Raw genomic sequence first — 19,496 nt, 5'->3', positions numbered from 1 at the left:
GAAAGGTTGGCTGACTCGTTCCTTCCCATCCCGACAACGAAGTGCAACTCGGTGGTAAGACGCTTCACCTCCGACCGTTAGGCCGGGGGTCCGAGTCACTTCGGGGGTAGATGGGGAACCATCGTCGATCCTCCTTTAAAAAAAAGAAGAATATTACTAGAAAAATAGGCTACAGTTTTATGTACCTTCAAATCTGGTCCTTGTGCTATACAACAAATAAAAACCTAATTTTAACATAAATAAAAATATGAAATAATATTTTCTTCTTTCTCACTAAAAATGACATAATTTTGGACACTGAAATTAAGAAAATAAGTCCGTATTTAGTGTTCAATTTCCACTTGATTAATTTAGCACAAATACATCATCACATGAATTTCCTTAAATTCGGTAAAGACAAACCTCCATCTTTTAGAGCATCCACAACCGTGCTCTTGCCAGCGGCACGGTTGTGGGCCCGGACAGTACTATTCATGCCTACTCTCTGGCAATAGCACAACACCCACAACTGTGCTCTTCCGCAAGGACGAGCACATTTAATTTAAAATTCAATTAAACAATAACATTTCCATAATACTAAAATTCATTAAAAAACCACAATAAATATTACAAATTACAAATAAAATAAAAAAGACATAATTAAAATCCTAAAAATTAAAAATTACATAATTAAAATACTAAAAATTAAAAATTACATAATTAAACTCCTAAAAATTAAAAATTACATAATTAAAATCCTAAAAATTGAGATTGAGAGAGTTGTTTAGTATAGTGTCATTTTTTGTGTTTGAAATGAGAGTATTTATAGATGAAAGTATGAATTTTGGGGTAAAAATAATGAAAAAAATAAATTAAAAGTGTGGAAAAAATGGATATATTTTATTAGGAAGTGAGACAATATTTTTTTTATTAATTTTGAATTTTTCAGATTTTTTCAATTTTTTAAAAAAAATAAATAAAAAATGATAAATCAACGGGCCAATCGGAAGCTGCCACGTCGACGCGCTGTGCTCTTGCCGCTGGCACGGACGTGCTCTATGCATAGAGCAGCGCCCTGCCAGCGGCAAGAGCGCAATGGTGGCGGAGCGCGTCCTTGCCAGCGGCAAGGACGGACGGTGAGCTGCTGCTCACCGTTGGGAATGCTCTTACGCCGTTGTATTTTGCTTTATGATGACTTTGGTTCAAGAAGATTATAAAAATAGAAAGTTTTGTAATTGGAAATCATGAATAATAAATATTAAATACTTATTTTTGTTATTTTAATCAAGTGGTCAATATCAAAATTGTCTTTCGTCCAAATTGTGTTTCGGCAATTCATCATCCAACGACTTACTCGATCTACACCAACAACTATCAATGTAATTTATTTTTATTTCTTTATTTCTCTTCCCAATAGTAGCTATAAGCTTAATATGAGGATTAGCTTACTTAATCAACACCTAATCTAGCTTTGGACGGCCCCCGTGCTAACGTCTTCGAATTGATTTTGTGACATTAATCACGATGTTGAATTTCGAAGCACTTTTTATTCCTAGCTAATACTCTTCCTAATATATATTAGGTTCATTTTAATCATATGTGAATTTTACAAATTATATATGAAAATATGAAAATTAATCGAATATGAGTTTTACTTTTGTACTATTATTAGTTTCATAATTGTATAATATTCATCTGTTCGCGAATATGTGTCTCATTTCTTTTCGTCGCGATTTTAAGAAATGTTAAAAAAAACGAGTGGAAAAAAAGTTATGGGTATATATTATCATTCTCATTGTATATATATTAGTTTTAAATAAAATGTGAGTGTAATGAGTTAGTGGAATGTGAGTTCTATCATTATTTATAGTAAAAATGAACTGAGACTTGTATTCGCGAACGAAAGGAATATTATGAAACAATTTAATAATATACATTTCCTAAAAATAGAAAAGTGAAGTTGAAATTTTAATGCAAACTTTTATATTTATGATAAAATGAGATTTTATTTTACAAACGAATGAAGTATTAATTTGAATATACCACTTACCTCAATACAAATACCTATATACATTACTTATATTTTATAATTAGCTATTTATGAAAGATAATTTTGCATTTCTAAGAAAAATCAGAGTCAGGTTGGGGGGCCGGCTTATAAAAAGGGAATAATCGACAACGTAACCTAAGTTGAGTAACTAGAACATTGAAGAAGCACTAAAATAATTAAAGTGAAACGTAGAAATCAAAAGAGAGATATAAAGTTTAATTGGCGAAGTTAAAATAGATCTAGTGAAAACCGAATTGTGATCAATACCAAACCACTCTTAAACTTTAAACGCCGAACAACATCATTATATGATAACATGGAGTTCATTATAATGAACTAATAACAAACATATAATGAATTTCAGATTTCTAAATTATGCATGATGATGTCATTGTTTTTAAATCTTAGAATTCCATATAATGAACTACAAATAAAGTTGTAATGAACTCCGCATTATTATATAATGATGTGTTTGGTGTTTAGTGTTTAAAACTAGTTTGGTATGTAATACAACCCAGTGAGCCTCTAATCAATTAAATTGTCCATTAATTATTATTGATCGGGATTTGTACTTTTTAGTAGTATAAAATTATTTATTTATTTGTTAATAGTATATAGTAAATGCTAGCATCAATATTAGATGATTTCGAAACTGGCTCAAATTAGTATACTTGCCGTCTTTCTTCGAAATTGGAGCTCGTGGTCGTGGATATAATATTAAAATTTGTTAAGTAATTGACTTTTAGATTTCTTGGATAAGATTTTTCCAACTCATGATCATCTTAAATAAACTATTAATTTGTTGTTTATTAATTTAACTAGGTACAAGTGCATCAAGTTGATTTAATAAATTATTCATCATATATTAATGTATAAAGTCTCATTAATTAGGTAAAAACTGTGTAATTTGTAGAGGTTCTTACGCTTTTTTCTCTACATGTACTCGCATGGGCGGACCCACATGTAAAGAGGGGAGGGCTTTAGCCCCTAATGAATCCAATTTTTTAATTTTTTTCTATTATAAAATTTTAAAATTTATTCATATTTTGAACATATTGGTATATAAAAGCCCCTAATAATATTTTAAATTACATGAAAATTTATTTTTATATAAAATTTTGAAAATTTAGCGCCCACTCATGTTTATTTCTGCGTCCGCCCCTGTGTACTCGTGTTTCCTTTTTTCTTTTCAAGAGCAAGGTATAAAAAACCACAGAGTTTGTTTTACTGTTTAAATGATTAGTGGAGTTGTGCTTGTGAAGATTCTATGTAATTAGTTTCTTGAAGATAATTGCATAAGTGAGTGATTACATGCGTTTGTCATATAAAATGTTAAAAGAAGTAGTGGAGTACTATTTTTATTAATTTTCCAACTAATCACGACATGCATCAATTAATTAATGTGGAAATGTCGATTGACGCAGTGATGGGTAGTTAGATCACGTGGTAGTTAACCACCCCATTTTGTAGTGTCTTGTGTTTCATTTATAAATTACTTACTTATTTTAATAACATCGAATAAAATGTACTATGATATATTACACCACAATTAACATTTATTTGAAAATTTTGGAATTTTAAAAATTAAATACGCTACTTTCTAAATTATCAACTCTAATAATCTATTTGAAAACAATTATTATACCCAAATTTGTCGCAATATTAAACAGTTAATAATATATTCAACTAAAGTATACACAGTTGAAATCATAGGATATTAGTAATATACTATTCCATTAAATAAAGTGGTAAATGGTGTGTTGTCGTCACATTAGTTGTTGGACGCGTTAATACAATTTTACAACTACTTCATTAATTATAAGTTGAATGGTCCATGTATGCATCAATCTATACATCAATACAAGCTATATAAGATAATTATATCTCATTTATTCAATTTGCAAGATTATATCTCATGACCGAAGCTTCGTGAGATTGATTCTCATAACATAATTCTAGATAGATAATTATATACAATAAAAAATAGTTTTAGTCACACTTTCAATTAAAATAATATCACAACTAACAACTTAGTCACAGACAAATAATTACGTAATAAGTCATAATCACCTCTCTTTAATTAAAATAATTTTACAGCCTAATTTTATACAGATAAATATAGAATAATAAATCATAACTACATCTTTCAATTATAGTAATAGTAGTATCATAAAATGAATAATTATATGGCAAGGAGTCATACCAATCCACGTAGTATTACAGACTGAAATGTAAAATATAGGGTTTGTGAATGCATTAACAAAGAAGAAGGTTGCGCGATGTGAATAACAGTCCACGGTTTGAATTAATTATGAATCCAACTATCCAAACATTTTTCTATATATACTAATCCCAACTATATCATATAGCCATAATCAACCAAAGAAAATGGCTTCGTTCATTCTCTCACATCTTCCCATTCCCACCATCACCGCCGCCGCCGCCGCCACCAAAACTCCCCGCCGCAGCCATAGCATCTCATGCAAATCATCAAACAACGATCAAGAATCCCCTCTCCCATCCAAATTCGACAGAAGAAACCTACTAATCGGCCTCGGCGGACTCTACGGCGCCACCACCCTCGCCACCTCCCCCTTCTCCTTCGCCGCCCCGATCTCCGCCCCCGACGTCACCCAATGCGGCCCCGCCGACCTCCCCGCCGGCGCCACCCCCACAAACTGCTGCCCGCCCCTCACCGGAGAAATCATCGACTTCAAATTCCCCCCGCCGCCGGCCAAATTCCGCGTCCGCCCCGCCGCCCATCTGGCCGACGACGCGTACATAGCGAAATTCAACAAAGCTGTCGAGCTGATGCGAGCCCTCCCCGACGACGACCCCCGAAGTTTTAAGCAGCAGGCCAACGTCCACTGCGCTTACTGCGATGGCGCGTATGACCAAGCCGGGTTTCCCGACCTCGAGCTGCAGGTAACGGCTTAAGCTCCTTTTTCTTTATAAAATAAGTGAAATTATATAGTAAAATTATCTTCAGTCCTTACCGTAAGTTAATATTTATAAAATTATAAAATTACTAATATTTTTTTCTGCGTCCGCTGCTTCTGAAGGTCCATAACTCATGGCTCTTCTTCCCCTTCCACCGCTACTACCTCTACTTCTACGAGCGGATCCTCGGGAAACTCCTCGGCGACCCCACCTTCGCGATGCCCTACTGGAACTGGGACGCGCCACGTGGAATGCCGATCCCGTCCATGTACGCAAACCCTAAATCCGCCCTCTACGACCCGCTCCGCGACCGGGCCCACCAGCCGCCTGCACTGGTCGACCTCAACTACAACGGTAGCGACCCGAGCACCACACCGGAACAACAAGCGCAGACGAATCTAACCGTCATGTACCGGCAGATGGTGTCGAACTCGAAAACCCCGCGCCTCTTCTTCGGAAGCCCCTACCGCCGCGGCGAGGACCCGAACCCAGGAGGCGGGTCCATCGAGGGGATCCCCCACGGCCCGGTGCACGTCTGGACCGGCGACCGGACCCAGCCGAACACCGAGAACATGGGGAATTTCTACTCGGCCGCCCGGGACCCGATTTTCTACGCGCACCACTCCAACATCGACCGGCTGTGGAGCGTGTGGAAAACCCTGGGCGGGCGGCGGGCGGACATCACCGACCCGGACTACCTCAACGCGTCGTTCCTTTTCTACGACGAGGACGCGAGGATGGTCCGGGTCAAGGTCCGGGACTGTCTCGACCTGAGAAAGCTCGGGTACGAGTACCAGGGCGTTGACATACCCTGGCTTAACAGCCGCCCGACTCCGCGGGTTTCTTCAGCTCTGCGGAAACTGAAGAAGCTCGGGAGGGCGAACGCGGCCGACTCCCCGGCCCAGTTTCCTGCGAAACTGGACCGGGTTTTAAAAGTGATGGTGAAGAGGCCGAAGAAGAAGAGGAGCAAGAAGGAGAAGGATGAGCTCGAGGAGGTATTGGTGATCGAAGGGATCGAGGTCGATCGCGATTCCTACGTTAAATTCGACGTCTACATTAACGACGAAGACGACGTCGTTACGACGGCGGAGAACACGGAGTTTGCCGGAAGCTTCGTGAATGTTCCGCACAAGCATAAGAATGAGAAGAAGATTAAGACGCAGCTGAGGCTGTCGATTTCGGATATTATGGAAGATCTCGACGCGGAGGATGATGAGCACGTGCTGGTCACGTTGGTGCCGACTAACGGCGGCGACGCCGTCACCATTGGTGGTATCAAGATCGAGCTTGATGACTGATTTTTCAATTTGTAATATCCCTTTTCATTCAATAAATTGAATAAAATGTTGTATGTGTATTTTTAATGCAATTGATTGTTGATTTTACTGTTGTGTGCAGAAAAGGTGTCGGGATATTATTTGTTTGAATATTAATTAGCTATAGTGAAAGGTGATTAATATTCAAAGATTTTGACATTATAGGGTTTGCCCAAATTAGTACCTCTCACTACTCGTAGCCGTACGGTTCGAAGACATTGTGATTTTAGATGTAGAGATCCAAATGGTCTAATTAATCACCACGTATTACTTTATTAAATTGCTCATATTATATTAACTGAAAATAAAAAAATGATTTTATTTGAAAGTTTTATGATAAATTCACATGCACATGAAATTTGACATTGAGATAGTTTATGTATATAAGTAAAAAAATTATTTTTTCTAAATGAATATGTATTTAATTTTAAAAATAAATTCCTAAATTATTGTAAAAGGGCATGTAATATGTTATTTCATTTTTTTATTAATTAATTTTCTCGAAGAAATTTTAAATGTAAAAAGAATTCCAACTATATGTATATAATTTATGTACACATATATATTTAATTCAGAATAATATATGCATAGAGTTTATAATATGTATACTACAATTCATAGTACTATATATTTATAATGATAAAATTTTGTATTCTTGCATATTTTATTTTTATACTTGTGCAAATCAAACCTCGTTTTTAGGATGGATTTATTAATTTAATAAGTAGTACCCTATATTTATTAATTAAACTTATCTAGTTAAGATAATTTTAGTTTAAACCTTTCTAATTATTATTTAAATTACTTAAAAAGTTTTATGTGTATTGTACGTAGATTCCTACTAATTGCAGTCTTCTGGTTGGATAAGATGGAATAATGCAAGTTAAGAAGAAATGTCCAAGTGAACAGCTAAAAAGCATAAAAGGGATGGATCATAATATTAATTAATTTGATGGATAATTAAAAAGCGATTTTGCCAATGCATGATCCGTTGACTATATGTATAATTACTTCATCCGGTGTATATGGTCGGCTGCTTTATTTAATTTAATATATAATTATACGTGGAAAAGCTAATCAACCTGCTCATGAATCATTGAAAAACACATCTTCCAACTCAGACAAATAAGGCTGCCCAAAAAATTGCCCATACACATATTTGATTAAGTTGGATTATTTTATCGATTATGCATTACTAATTCCTAAGAAAATAGATACTCCTATATATGCATTATTTCCTCAAATTCGAGGGCACTAATATATTCCCATTGCAATAACGAATATAGACGCATGAATTTGCTTGTTATAATATTATTATGAATAAAAGCATGCTATAAACTTGTTTAATAATCTGACTAAAAGACACTATATTCACCTAAGTATCATATAGTAGTATGTATTAACATTGGATTGACCTAATAACAATATTGGTAGTGGTACACCAAGATGAAATAGAGATGTCAATTATTAAGAATAATAAGCAACCCTCAGACTGCATTTAAAAGTTTAACTAAAAGTCCAATAAAGCTAGTTTTTACTACCCAACATAAATATTCTGCCAAAAACATAGTACGTACATCATAAACATGCAATGACTATATATGCAAAATCAATAACTCAAGTCAAGCCAAAAATAAATAAAATTCCCTCTAAAATGGTGGTGATGCAAAGCTCACCTTCCACACACAGACACAGTCATTGCTACTTCTATATACGAAATAATTTACTGAACCATATACACTTGAAATCCCAGCAAGTTCAATAAATAGACGCCTCAAATATCTACATTTGTTAGGTCGACGTGTTCATCTAAGTATATATTATAAGAGCATCCACAATGGGGTATCGGGCGCGCTATCGTCCGTCACTGTGGGTGCGCGGACGACGGATGATGTGTAGTCCGTGCCCTATCGTCCCCGCCATTTTCCGCCCACTGTGGGCGACGCGGACGATGCAAAGCGTTTTAGTTTTTTTTTTTAATTCGAAAATTTTGTTTATATAAATACCCCATCCTCATATTTCATTTTTAACTTTTCGATTCACTTTTCAACTCTCAAATTACGCTATAAAATAGATTCCGATGGATACTCAAGCCCTGGTAGCCCGATATTTGGAGATGGCGCACGGTGGCCGGGTACACAACCTGGCGAATACCTCCAGGGGTTGATCGATGAGTTGCGCCGGAAGTTGGGACTTTTGTAGAATAGTCAATTTTTTTTTATAACCATTGTAACTTTTTTTAATCAATGTATTATTTGTCGTCTCTATTTAATCGTCGTGTTTTTTAATTAGTTTGTATTTATATATTTGAAAACATTTAAATTAATTAACAAAACAATAGTAAAACCTATAGGGCGCCCCTTAGGGCGCCCCACTGCAGGTGGAAGGGCAGGAGGATAAAATGCTGACGTGGCGGTGCATAGGGCGGGCTTTAGCCCCATTGTGGATGCCCTAAGTATGTGTATGTATATATTTTCTATTTTCTTGATTTATGGGGTCAGTTTTTGGGGCTTTTCATGTGACAAAACGAACATGGGGTATATTGTCATGAGCAGTCTTTGACTAGTGTTCGGTCTCGATTTCATGTGCCACTTCCTTGGTGAGCTTATCGGCCCGGTCGTCGTGCCCACCGGCAAACGTGTAGACACGGTATGCAAACTGGAAGGCCCTCCACAGGATCTTCGCTGATCCACCCTTCCCTCCATTTTTCTGTTCTTTCACTTCTTTAAGCTTGGATTCTCTCATCTCCTGCATGCATCAATCACATGGATACATATAATATATACACATATATATTGAGTATAAAACAATGAGTTTGTGTTGGAAATAACTGACCTTAAGAGCCAGCTCCATGCAGCCAGAAGAAACATCAACCAACAGTTCTTTGATGCGTACTAGGATCCCAAAATCAAAAGTGATCTTTTGAGCTTGGAATCTCTTAAGATCCCCGTCTTTAGTCCGTTCAAGTGCATCGAGTTCCACCTTGATCTGGATGTGGCAGCCAGTTAGTGTAATGAACAGAATGGATCTTAACTAGTACATGAAGCTAACCTTGTTGAAGTAGCCTTCAGCTTTGTCGAGGAGTTTACCAACGGGCCCGACCAGTTGCCAGTTTTGCAGAGTGGTGACGATTTCATCTAACTTTAGGTACAGAGATGCTGACATCCTTATAGCTTCCAGCTTCTTGCTGGGGAACTCTTCAAATCTTGCTAGCACCTGACATAAATTATTACTATGATTCTTGATCAATGAATTGATGTCAAAACAAGGAAGGGACTTGTATGATCAGACCTGAGTTTCATCGGTTAGTTTCTCGAGGTGGGACTCGACATGTTTGCGGAATTTGGTGAGCTCAGCCATGTCGGATGTCTGGAAAGAACCGATGGAGGTTTTCAACTCCTTTATCACTGACTCATATTTCTTGACATCTTCTTCAATTTGTATGAAGTATGATGACCTGAGGCAATCATGTTTCAAGACTTTTGAAATGAATGGTGAACATATAATTGGTGAATACCTTTTTGTCATCTCTGCCAATGCATCGGCCATTCCTTGTTTCCCTCCATCGGAGGCTCCCCCTCTTCCTCCTCCTCCGACTTTAGCCTTTCGTCCTGCTGATTTCCCATGCAAAGCCAATCCTTCTACTTTGCCTCTGAGAGTTCGATACAGATTACCCATTTGTGAAGACCTCTTCAATCTGGTGGCTGCTTTCTTCAGACGAAGGCCTGCAGCCCCAGGAGGGGGTGGTGGGGCTGAACTGTTTTTACCAGTTGGCGCAAATGGTGGCGGTGGTGGCTGCCCCTTTGATGCACCAATGGGCGGAGGAGGCGGTGGCATAGCTGGTCCCTTTCCCTTTGATGTGGTCATCATGGGTGGAGGAGGTGGTGGAGGAACAGTTGATGTGTGTGTGGGAAGAGGAGGGAGTGGCGGTGGTGGACGATTAACCACGGCCATTGGCAGTGGGGGTGGTGGCGGTGGAGGGGGTGCAACTGCAATACTGCTTGGTGCAGTGAGTGGCGGTGGCAATGGTGGTGGCGGAGGAGGAAATGACGCTGGTGGCAGAGGCACTGGATCTGTCAAAACATGATCATTTTTGGGAAGCAGCATGGGCTGTGATGGTGTTGGAAAAGGCAACTCAAGCAATGTTTGCAAACATGGCCCCACCACCATTTGTGGAGTTGGCTGATTTATAACACCAATCCAGTTTCTTCCATTTCTTCTCACAAGAGAAGAAATCTTTGTAACATCATTTTGAGAATCATGAATAACAATATCGACCATTTCCATCTCGTCCATCACTTCATCCTCTCGACTATTCTCTCTCGGTTCCTTGCCCAAATTATTCATTAGGACCATGTATTGAGGATCTTGAGCAGTAGCAGCTCCACGAGGAACCATATGGAAGGAGAGACGATTCATGTCCACGGGGCTTAGTTTCCCAACTCTAACCGGTAGGAGCACAGGGGGCGAACACGGTTCCCCCTCAGAGCATGTCGGAGACCTCCACGCTCCTTGAAGGACTGAAGTAGGAGTCATTGGAGATCCACAACACGGTGATCTGATATCAAAATAAGGGCCAGACCGCGCCTTTGAAAACAGATTTCCTGCAGGGCTGTAGTCACTCATATTGTCATCATCATCCATCTCATCAGATGACCTCTCCCTAGCTAGCTTGATGATATCTTCGAGCATCAACACAGCTACAAAGTGACAAAACCCAAAAAATGCTTTATCCACTTGAACAGATCAATCCTGTACTAATTTGTGCCCATCATGCAACATACCAATATGCTCTAACTCGGAGTGTTGCAATTTCATAGATGAAACATAACTGCAACGGAACATCCACTTCTCCGTTGTCCACAGATTTCCTAGTGATTGCAGAGTATCACAGAAGATCTTCAAAACCTGCCCCCCAACCACATCAAACACTACCAATTTTCACTTTTTTTGCCACACAATAAAATCATAGCAGTATTGCAAGAGTTGTGACTAGTAGAGGTAACCTCATGAGTGCATGCATCCTGAAATTCTGAAGCCGGTTTGGTCTTTGGATAGCGTTGGAAAATATCATGAAGGGTCAATACTAACAGCTGTGCAAAGACAAAGCAACAAGGATCAGTTTAAACTTGAATCAAGCAAAGAGCAGCAAGATTTGGCTACCTCAAGCAGAGTAGCAGAGCCGGAGCAAGGTGAGAAATCGAGCAAATCTCTGAAGCAGGCAATTTTGTTCCTAATCTCAGTCATGGAAGCAAAATTGCCAGCCACTCCAACCGTCGGAACATTCCTGACCTTGACATTCCTAGATGTAACTATGTTTGGAACTTTTTCGGTCTCAACCTCACTTTTCTGCCATTTTCACCACAAATTTCCATGTCAAAATCATACTATTCCATTATTAATTTGTAAGTTTCATTTCAGAAACACAACAATCAACACTGAATTTCTCTATTGATACATGTGGAAAGAAACAAATAATCATGATGTCTTCTGAATTATGGTACCTTAAAAACTACATGGAAACAATTCTAAGATAATGATCACATATTTCCTTGCTAAAATCACATTCTTAACTTGCAAGCTTCATTTCAGAAACCACAAATCAATCAACACTGAACTTCTCTATTGCCATATATCTGCAAATTAACATAAACAAACATGATTTCTTTTGAATTCCGATACCCTAAAAACTAGTACACAGAAACAATACTACAACAATGATCACAAATTTTCAAGTTAAAATCATATTGTTAATTTGCAAGCTTCATATCAGAAACCACAAATCTATCAACACTGAACTTCCCAATTGACATATCTGCAAATTGAACAAAAACAAACATGATTTCTTTTGAATTCCGATGATCAATCATATTGTTAATTTAAAGTTACAATCAATGCAGAAATACCTTAAAAACTACATAGAAATAGCCCTAAGATGATGATCATCACCAGCAAATGATTAAAAAAAAACTGGAAAATTGGAGAAAAAACATACCTCAAATCCAGAAGGCTTCTTCTTACGAAAAATGAAAGGCGCGACTCCACAAAGGGCGCCAGCTGACATAGCAACAACAATGAGAACTTTTATCGAGCTCTCAAAAAAAACCCTAAATTCATGCCTCCTATTGAGGAAGGCGCTGATTACGAAATTGAAGAAATTCGTGAGCTCCCCTTGGTTCGACAAAAACTCCGAGAATTGATCGAAAGAAAATTTCGTGAGCTCCCCTTGGTTTGACAAAAACTCCGAGAATTGGTCGAAAGAATATTTATTTGAATAAACTGTGAACAGAGAAACGATTAATATTCTCGTGAAAAACATTAGAACTGAATTTGATTCAACCCAAAAATGCACATAATTCGATAGCGCGCAGCCCAGTGTCGTTTGTCCCTTCATGAATCCCCAGTGGGCATCTTCGTTCTTCCCATTTTCGATTTTTTTCTCTCACTGGGGAAGAAATTGGGAGCCAAACTCTGAGAATTGCCATTAACGTCTTTTTTCAACAAACAAAGCCGCGAATTGCCGTTGTTTTCGCGGTTGAATTTGTTTCCTATTTAATTATTATTATTATAATACGTTTTGTATCTTAAAGGGTTAATATATACTACTAATCATCATTAATACTATAATTTTATATGCATTAGCTAAATGGGCAGTGATAAAATGCAAACTCATAGTACAAACTCCAAACTTTTCAATACATGGTCAACACAACGTCAACACAATGTCAACACAGTGTAAAATTTTAAGATTTTGATGTCAACACAACGTCAACACAATGTCAACAAGGTGTCAACCATTGATACTGTGTAGATATTTTCTGTTGCTATTATTTTATAATATGTTGACATTTTTTTACGGTCCAAATCATAGTTTAGAGTTTATTCAATATTTAGAGTTTGTATTTGATTATATTCATTAGCTAAATTATGTATGTAGTAACCGCATCCACAATTCCGCATATATATTCATGAACACTTATATTTTAGATATGAAATAGTACTATAGTATGAAAAATGATATACTACATGTGTTATGTGACTATGTCACTATTCTCGTTTGACGCACATTTAGCGTTGTTCGTTTCGATTTATATATTTGGTTTTATTCTAATACATTAAAAAATGTTATTGAAAATTTTAATTTCACAAAATTCATAAAATCAAAGCTTGATTTGTTATTTTATCATTTTATTTGAAATTAAAGAGAAAATGAGCCAATCGAGCTTTGATTTTCTAAATTTTGTGAAATTAAAATTTTCAACAATATTTTTTAATGTATTATAATCAAACTAAATATATAAATCAAAACGAACAACAATAAACGTGCATCAAACGAGAGTGATATTCACATAAGGAGCTCGCATAAGGTATGCAACATATCATTCCTCACTACAGTATTGCATATATATGAGCTTTCTAAATTGATAAATTCTCATATATTTGCCTCATGAAAATAATCTTTAACTCCTATTTAATGATCACAAAATTATCAATCTTACATTTGGGGTGAGCTAACGAGGATACAATAAGAAGTATTTGTATGTTTTATTTTTTCAATTACATTAAATCATGGAATGGGAGCATTTAATATAGACTTGATAAATAAGTTTATTCTAACTAAAATATGAAACTCATGAATATTCCAATAGATGCACATAGTTGAATGAGAAAGAAAAGAAGCCATGAAATTTCCAGCAGTCAACTTCAGTTTGTGGTGACACAAATATGTGATCCAATTTATTTTTATAGATACACACTATTAGGAAAATAAATAAATTGAATATACAATCTCAAAAAATGGCATATGCAAAACCAAGACCAAGACTATACAACAACAGTTCAGTTCAGCTCAACTCACACAATCATATTGCAGTGAGTTTAGGCTGACTTAGCTTTTCGGGGCACGGGCAGCAGACGAAGATCTGACCCTGTCGAGCTTAGGAGGCGTTGATTTGCTTCCGACTGGAAGCTTCTTGGATGCTGCAGGAGATAAGCCGCTGGCAGCTGACCTTTCCGCGATTCTCTTCTGGCGTTGGATCAGCGCGTCTTCCAGTCTCTTGCGCTCCTCCTCTTCCTGCACGAGATCGTAAAAATTGAGCAAGATAGTATAGAATAAAGAAGTACTACTATAATTTTATGCAAATGTATAGTTACAATACCCTCTGCAGCTTGCTCTTTTGAGTCAGTAGCCTACTTGCTGAAGATATCTTCTTCGTCTTCGAATAAGGATCCGGTTTGGCAGTGGGGACTCGAGATCTCATGGGAGATTTAGCTGCAGTTTTCTTGCCATTGGCTTGTTTACCATTGACAGCAGTTTCCTCTGCCGCTTCACCATTCATCTTGGAGGAGGGAGATATTTTATCAGCTTCGTTGTAAGAGATTTCGGTTTCATAATCCATGTCAGGCGTCCAGGATGCACCGGATTCTTGCGACTCCCTTACAAGCACCATACAGAGGTCATCAGGCTCAGCAGAGCCAGAAATGGCCGGGCTTCCTTTTTCTGGCTGGGGGGCTATGTCCATCTCGCCATCCATGATGACGTCTGATCTCCAGTGAGAGACATACTGATCGTCAGCTCTTGATCTCGACTCTATGATGAAGGAGTCGTCAACCACAGCAGCTCCTCCGGCAGCTTCTTTCCTGACCATGTCACTTGCATAGGAGGAGAAGGAGTTGTGATTGACAAATCCCGATTGCTTTCCCTCTTGCGTTTGCGAGTTGACAACGAACCAGTCTTCCTCTCTCCTGTTCCGAATAGTGGCTGATTCCGAGGAGAAATCTTGTAAACCTCCCAGAGTGGTGGTTCGTGATCCTATGGATTGTCGTGCAAACAAAGTGTTCTCGTTTTCAGAAACAGTTCTTTTCATAGTCGTCTGCGTTTCTTCTCCATTAGCAAAACCTACAATGTGAGTGTTGCTACCATTCTCCCCCTCTCTGTGAATCACAAGAACTGAATCATCACTAGCTAAAGGCTGTCTCTTTACTTTCTCCGATCCCAAATCAAATGCTTCGTGAGAAACTCTGCCGCCATTGGAATCGTTCATCATAAATTGTTCATCCATGGGATCTCCAGCGTGATGCTTCGTTGGATTCGAGTCTTCACTGCTAAGCAGAAGATTCTGAAAAGCACCCCAAGGATCGGCAGATTTCCCTCCTTCAGAGACATCAGCATCAGTGCTGTTCCCGAGTTCGTGGTTTCCTCTGCTTTTACGTGCATGTTTCTCCAACGACACTGTTGCATCATCTCCCGTAGACTCCTCAGAATGCTCGTTATCATCTCCATTGCGCCTCTGGGAAGTTATGTAGTTTATGTTACGGATAACAACCGTTTTGGAAGATTTCTTGTTCTTCTTCCCCCGCGAAGAATGCTTCTTATCTTGCTCTTGTTCCACGTTTGAATCGGTCCCAACATCTGAATCACCAGAAGCAGTACTTTCATCCTCCTCAGAATTATCGGCGTTAAAAGATTTTTCCTTCCTCCGAGATGATCGGTGATTTGAATTAGGGCCACCCGGAGACTGCCACCCCATATTCCCCAGGTAATATGGCGGCATACCAGGGTAAGGATAGCCTTGGTAAGCCGGCATTTGCTGCATCGGGCCTTGAAAGTTGTACATATAAGGAGGAATCTGATTCATCCATGGAACCTGCTGCATATTCGGCCTCTGTTCACCCATAGAATTACTTTCTGCAACAGACCGAGCTCATAGATTAGACGCGCTGAACCCTATGCAAGAGGAGTCATCATCATCATTGTAACGTAGAACGTACCTTTGCTCTTATCTGTGTCGGAGGAGCCAGTTCTCTCGAGTGGGATGGAGAATCCATTGCCATGAAAATTCTCACCAGTGAGCATAACTCCAGATGTTGCCAGATATGGAAGATCAGTCATAGATGATGCCTGCACTGCTGCTAACTCATCCCTCCATTGATCATCGGAATGTTTCCTATTGTAAAGCTCCTTAAAATCGATGCACGCCTCCCTACACGAGTAGAAATTATCAAGGCCGAGAAAGATCTAAGAAACCATCAAAATTAGTAGAAAGCAGTATTTTTTTCGTTGCATTGTTTCAGCACTGATGATCTATTTCTCGGGCATTACCAAAGCAAGAAAAGGCGACACCAAGTTTAATTTATTCATCCGTTTATTAATTCAGAAACAAGGAAGAAGTAGAAGTCACACCTTAATCGCGAGGCTCCAAATGTATCAGCAAAGCATATAAGATCATCAATGTCCTCCATTTCATATCCAGCCACAACTGCACGGGCATAAGCCATGGCTTGCTCTTTCAGAAGCAATGTTTTTCGTGAATCCATCAAATGTTGAAGACGAGCCCTGCTCCGAATAGCAAGTAAACGACTTAGTTTCCAGAGCTACAACACAATCAACAGAGTTCCATGAGTGAGAATAACCTACCTAGAATGTCCTCTCAGCTCTGCCCCGGGATCTTCTTCCTCAGACGATAACTAAACAGACATTATAAAAAACCGAGTTAGGTGAAAACTTAAATATGATTATCTACCTCTTACTGTTAGTTAAAATACCTTAGAAGAATTAGTTGACTTCTTCAGATTCCCATCAGTCCCTAATAAATTGGAAACGTAAATCACTTGCCAAATATAGCCTAAGAGACAAAAAAGTATGCTACATATGATACTCGTATTAAAAGGGTGTGCTGGTATACCTTCCACTGAATGCCCTGCCTCATCCACCGTAGGATTTTCACTAGATTGAGTTGAGCCATCAATCTGCAAAATTTCTCGCTCTATGCGTATAATCCTCTCAAGAATCTCGGGCGTGTTCACAAAGCGCACAAATCTGCAGTTACAAACAAATAAAGAAAGAAAATGATAAAACAACCAAATCTTTTTACTCTCTCAGCACCGCACTCTTATAACTTCAAGATTATCAGTAATTGAATATTTAATCATCAAAGAGCCAAGAGAAGTTCATAAAGATTCCTCAACAAAGCAATTTGGAAGCCACAAGTGTGTCACTAATGCTTCAATATTCGTCTAAATCATATACAAGCAAAATACCAATCCAACTACAGTTTAAACTTTAAACCTTAATTATTAGATAGATCCTCCATAATCATATACAATTTGGCCTAGGTGAAGATTATCAGTAATTGTCTATCAAATCATCAAAGAGCCAAAGTTCATAAAGACTCCACAGCAAAGCAACACTAAGATCAAACAAGTGTATCACTATTCATCTAAACCACACCAAAATACCAATCCAACTACAGTTTAAACCTTAATTATTAGATAGATCCTCCATAATTACCTTTGAAATGTGGCCTAGGTGAAGATTATCAGTAAATGTCTATCTAATCATCAAAGAGCCAAAGTTCATAAAGACTCCACAGCAAAGCAACACTAAGATCAAGCAAGTGTATCACTATTCATCTAAATCACACCAAAAATACCAATCCAACTACAGTTTAAACTCAATTATCAGATAATTCCTACAAAATTACCTTTGAAATGTGGCCTTGGTGAACCATGAGGCATCATCACGAGGGGGGCGAAGAGTAATCGAATAACCCCCTTTTGGAATCTGATCTTTAGCATATTGCAAGTGAGCAACGAAGGGCTCCAAAAGCCCAGATGCCAGTTTCTCACTCCTCTTCCCACAAAACACAATAAGATCGCATCTTTTTCCCAATCCAATAGAAGATTCAATTAGACACATCCAATTACTCAAGAATTCGGTTGAGATGGAGCAGAGAGTGAGAGGATTTACCTTGTTCTTGTTGGGGTGAGTTGGAATAGAGCATAATCGAGAATGGCATTGGAATCCATGCTCCCACAGTGTGTGTGTGAGAGAGAGGGAGAGATGGAGCTCTAAAGTTGTGGTGTGCTGAAATGCAAGCTCAGTTCTTGAATGTGAAACTCAAAAACCTTTTTTAATGCCTAAACTGGACATGGGAGAGAGAGAGAGGCAGCAAGAACAGATGGAATAGTGCACATGTGAAAGCGTTCAGTTCTCTTCTGTGTGTGTGTGTGAGAGAGAGAGAGTAAAATTTTCAATTTTTCATTGAATTTTATTTTATTTTATTAGGTGATAGTACTATATGAAAGTGGGCCCACCTTCGCTACATTATTTTGCAATTAGTGCTCTAATAATTATTCCTATAGCCCACTTCAATAATATACCATTCCTAAATTTCTGTATTTCTAATATAAATGCATTATAAAATAAAAAAAATGATATTTCCTCTGTCAAAATTAAGTTAATGCTCCCTCCATTTTCAAAGAGTATGAACAATGAGTTTGACACAAGTTTTAATAAATAAGGGGAAAAGTAAGATGGAGAGAGAGAAAATGTAGTGGAAATAATGTTAGTGGAGAGTTGAGTCTACATTACTGTAATGATTTAAGTTGTAAATAAAATGATGTGTAGCGGTAATGTGTTGTTTGACTTTTTTAAAATTAGAAAATTCATATTTTTCAGGGACGGACGAAAAAGAAAATAGTTCATACTCTTTAGAGACGGATGAAGTACAAAACTTTTGGGCACGAGGATTCAGAAATTGTGTTGGATAGATTAAATGAAAGTAAAATAAAATAGGAAAGAGAAGAAAGTAGGAGAGATAGAGAGAGAATAAAGTAGATGATGAAATAAAATAAGAGTGATTGAATGTTTTGTTTTTTGTCAAAAAGGAAAATGACTCAACTTTGTGGGGACGTCCCAAAAATTAATACAACTCAACTTAATTGGGATGAACGGAGTAGTATACTAATTAAAAACAATATTATAATATCTTTTACTAGTAAGAATTTTTGTTTGTTGGAGTTATATACAATGACAACAAATTAACAATACAGAAATAATTTCTTTAAATAAATAACAACAAAATAAAAATATCATAAATTCTCTACCATCATTGCTACACAATGAAAAAGAATCAAAAGATGAATAGTGTAGTACTACAATAAAACAGACACAAATGAACTACATATGTTATTTACTTATAAAAGGGAGTGGTATTCATTATTAATCGTCAAATGAAAATTTCGTTATGGATATTAATCATATTGTAAATCTAATCCTCTTTGAAAATTTACAATCGTCAATTATGGCTATATTATAATTAGGTGGTACGTACATGAAAGATGACATGATTACTAGTGTAATTAAATATAATAATAACAATTAAATACTATCCATAAGGCCTCTGTAGCTTTGAGTGGCGGCTTGCCTA

General features: G+C 37.6%; 3 protein-coding genes across 3 annotated transcripts; 1 reads left to right on the top strand and 2 right to left on the bottom strand.

Moving 5' to 3' along the window:
• Window positions 1-4,393: 4,393 nt before the first annotated feature.
• LOC121774963 (polyphenol oxidase, chloroplastic-like) lies at window positions 4,394-6,354 on the top strand. Its single transcript, XM_042171887.1, has 2 exons — window positions 4,394-4,954; window positions 5,092-6,354. The coding sequence occupies exons 1-2, from the start codon at window positions 4,418-4,420 to the stop codon at window positions 6,265-6,267; spliced, it is 1,713 nt and encodes a 570-aa protein (XP_042027821.1). The 5' UTR covers window positions 4,394-4,417; the 3' UTR covers window positions 6,268-6,354.
• Window positions 6,355-8,732: 2,378 nt separating this feature from the next.
• LOC121773822 lies at window positions 8,733-12,768 on the bottom strand. The gene is made up of 9 exons (XM_042170738.1): window positions 12,281-12,768; window positions 11,449-11,634; window positions 11,292-11,378; window positions 11,070-11,193; window positions 9,803-10,985; window positions 9,577-9,742; window positions 9,337-9,501; window positions 9,121-9,273; window positions 8,733-9,033 (listed from the first exon to the last, which is right to left on the bottom strand). Exons 1-9 carry the CDS (start codon window positions 12,677-12,679, stop codon window positions 8,848-8,850), a joined length of 2,649 nt encoding a protein of 882 aa, XP_042026672.1. The 5' UTR covers window positions 12,680-12,768; the 3' UTR covers window positions 8,733-8,847.
• Window positions 12,769-13,944: 1,176 nt separating this feature from the next.
• LOC121775055 (COP1-interacting protein 7-like) lies at window positions 13,945-18,305 on the bottom strand. Its single transcript, XM_042172011.1, has 9 exons — window positions 18,035-18,305; window positions 17,769-17,945; window positions 16,971-17,104; window positions 16,831-16,871; window positions 16,703-16,752; window positions 16,469-16,621; window positions 16,057-16,268; window positions 14,445-15,973; window positions 13,945-14,359 (listed from the first exon to the last, which is right to left on the bottom strand). Exons 1-9 carry the CDS (start codon window positions 18,091-18,093, stop codon window positions 14,174-14,176), a joined length of 2,541 nt encoding a protein of 846 aa, XP_042027945.1. The 5' UTR covers window positions 18,094-18,305; the 3' UTR covers window positions 13,945-14,173.
• Between the last annotated feature and the right edge of the window lie 1,191 nt (window positions 18,306-19,496).

The sequence above is a fragment of the Salvia splendens genome, chromosome 17, assembly GCF_004379255.2.
Source record: "Salvia splendens isolate huo1 chromosome 17, SspV2, whole genome shotgun sequence".
Classification (NCBI taxonomy): domain Eukaryota; kingdom Viridiplantae; phylum Streptophyta; class Magnoliopsida; order Lamiales; family Lamiaceae; genus Salvia; species Salvia splendens.
Note: the sequence above shows the minus strand (reverse complement) of the source record. Positions and strands in the feature narration are given on the sequence as shown.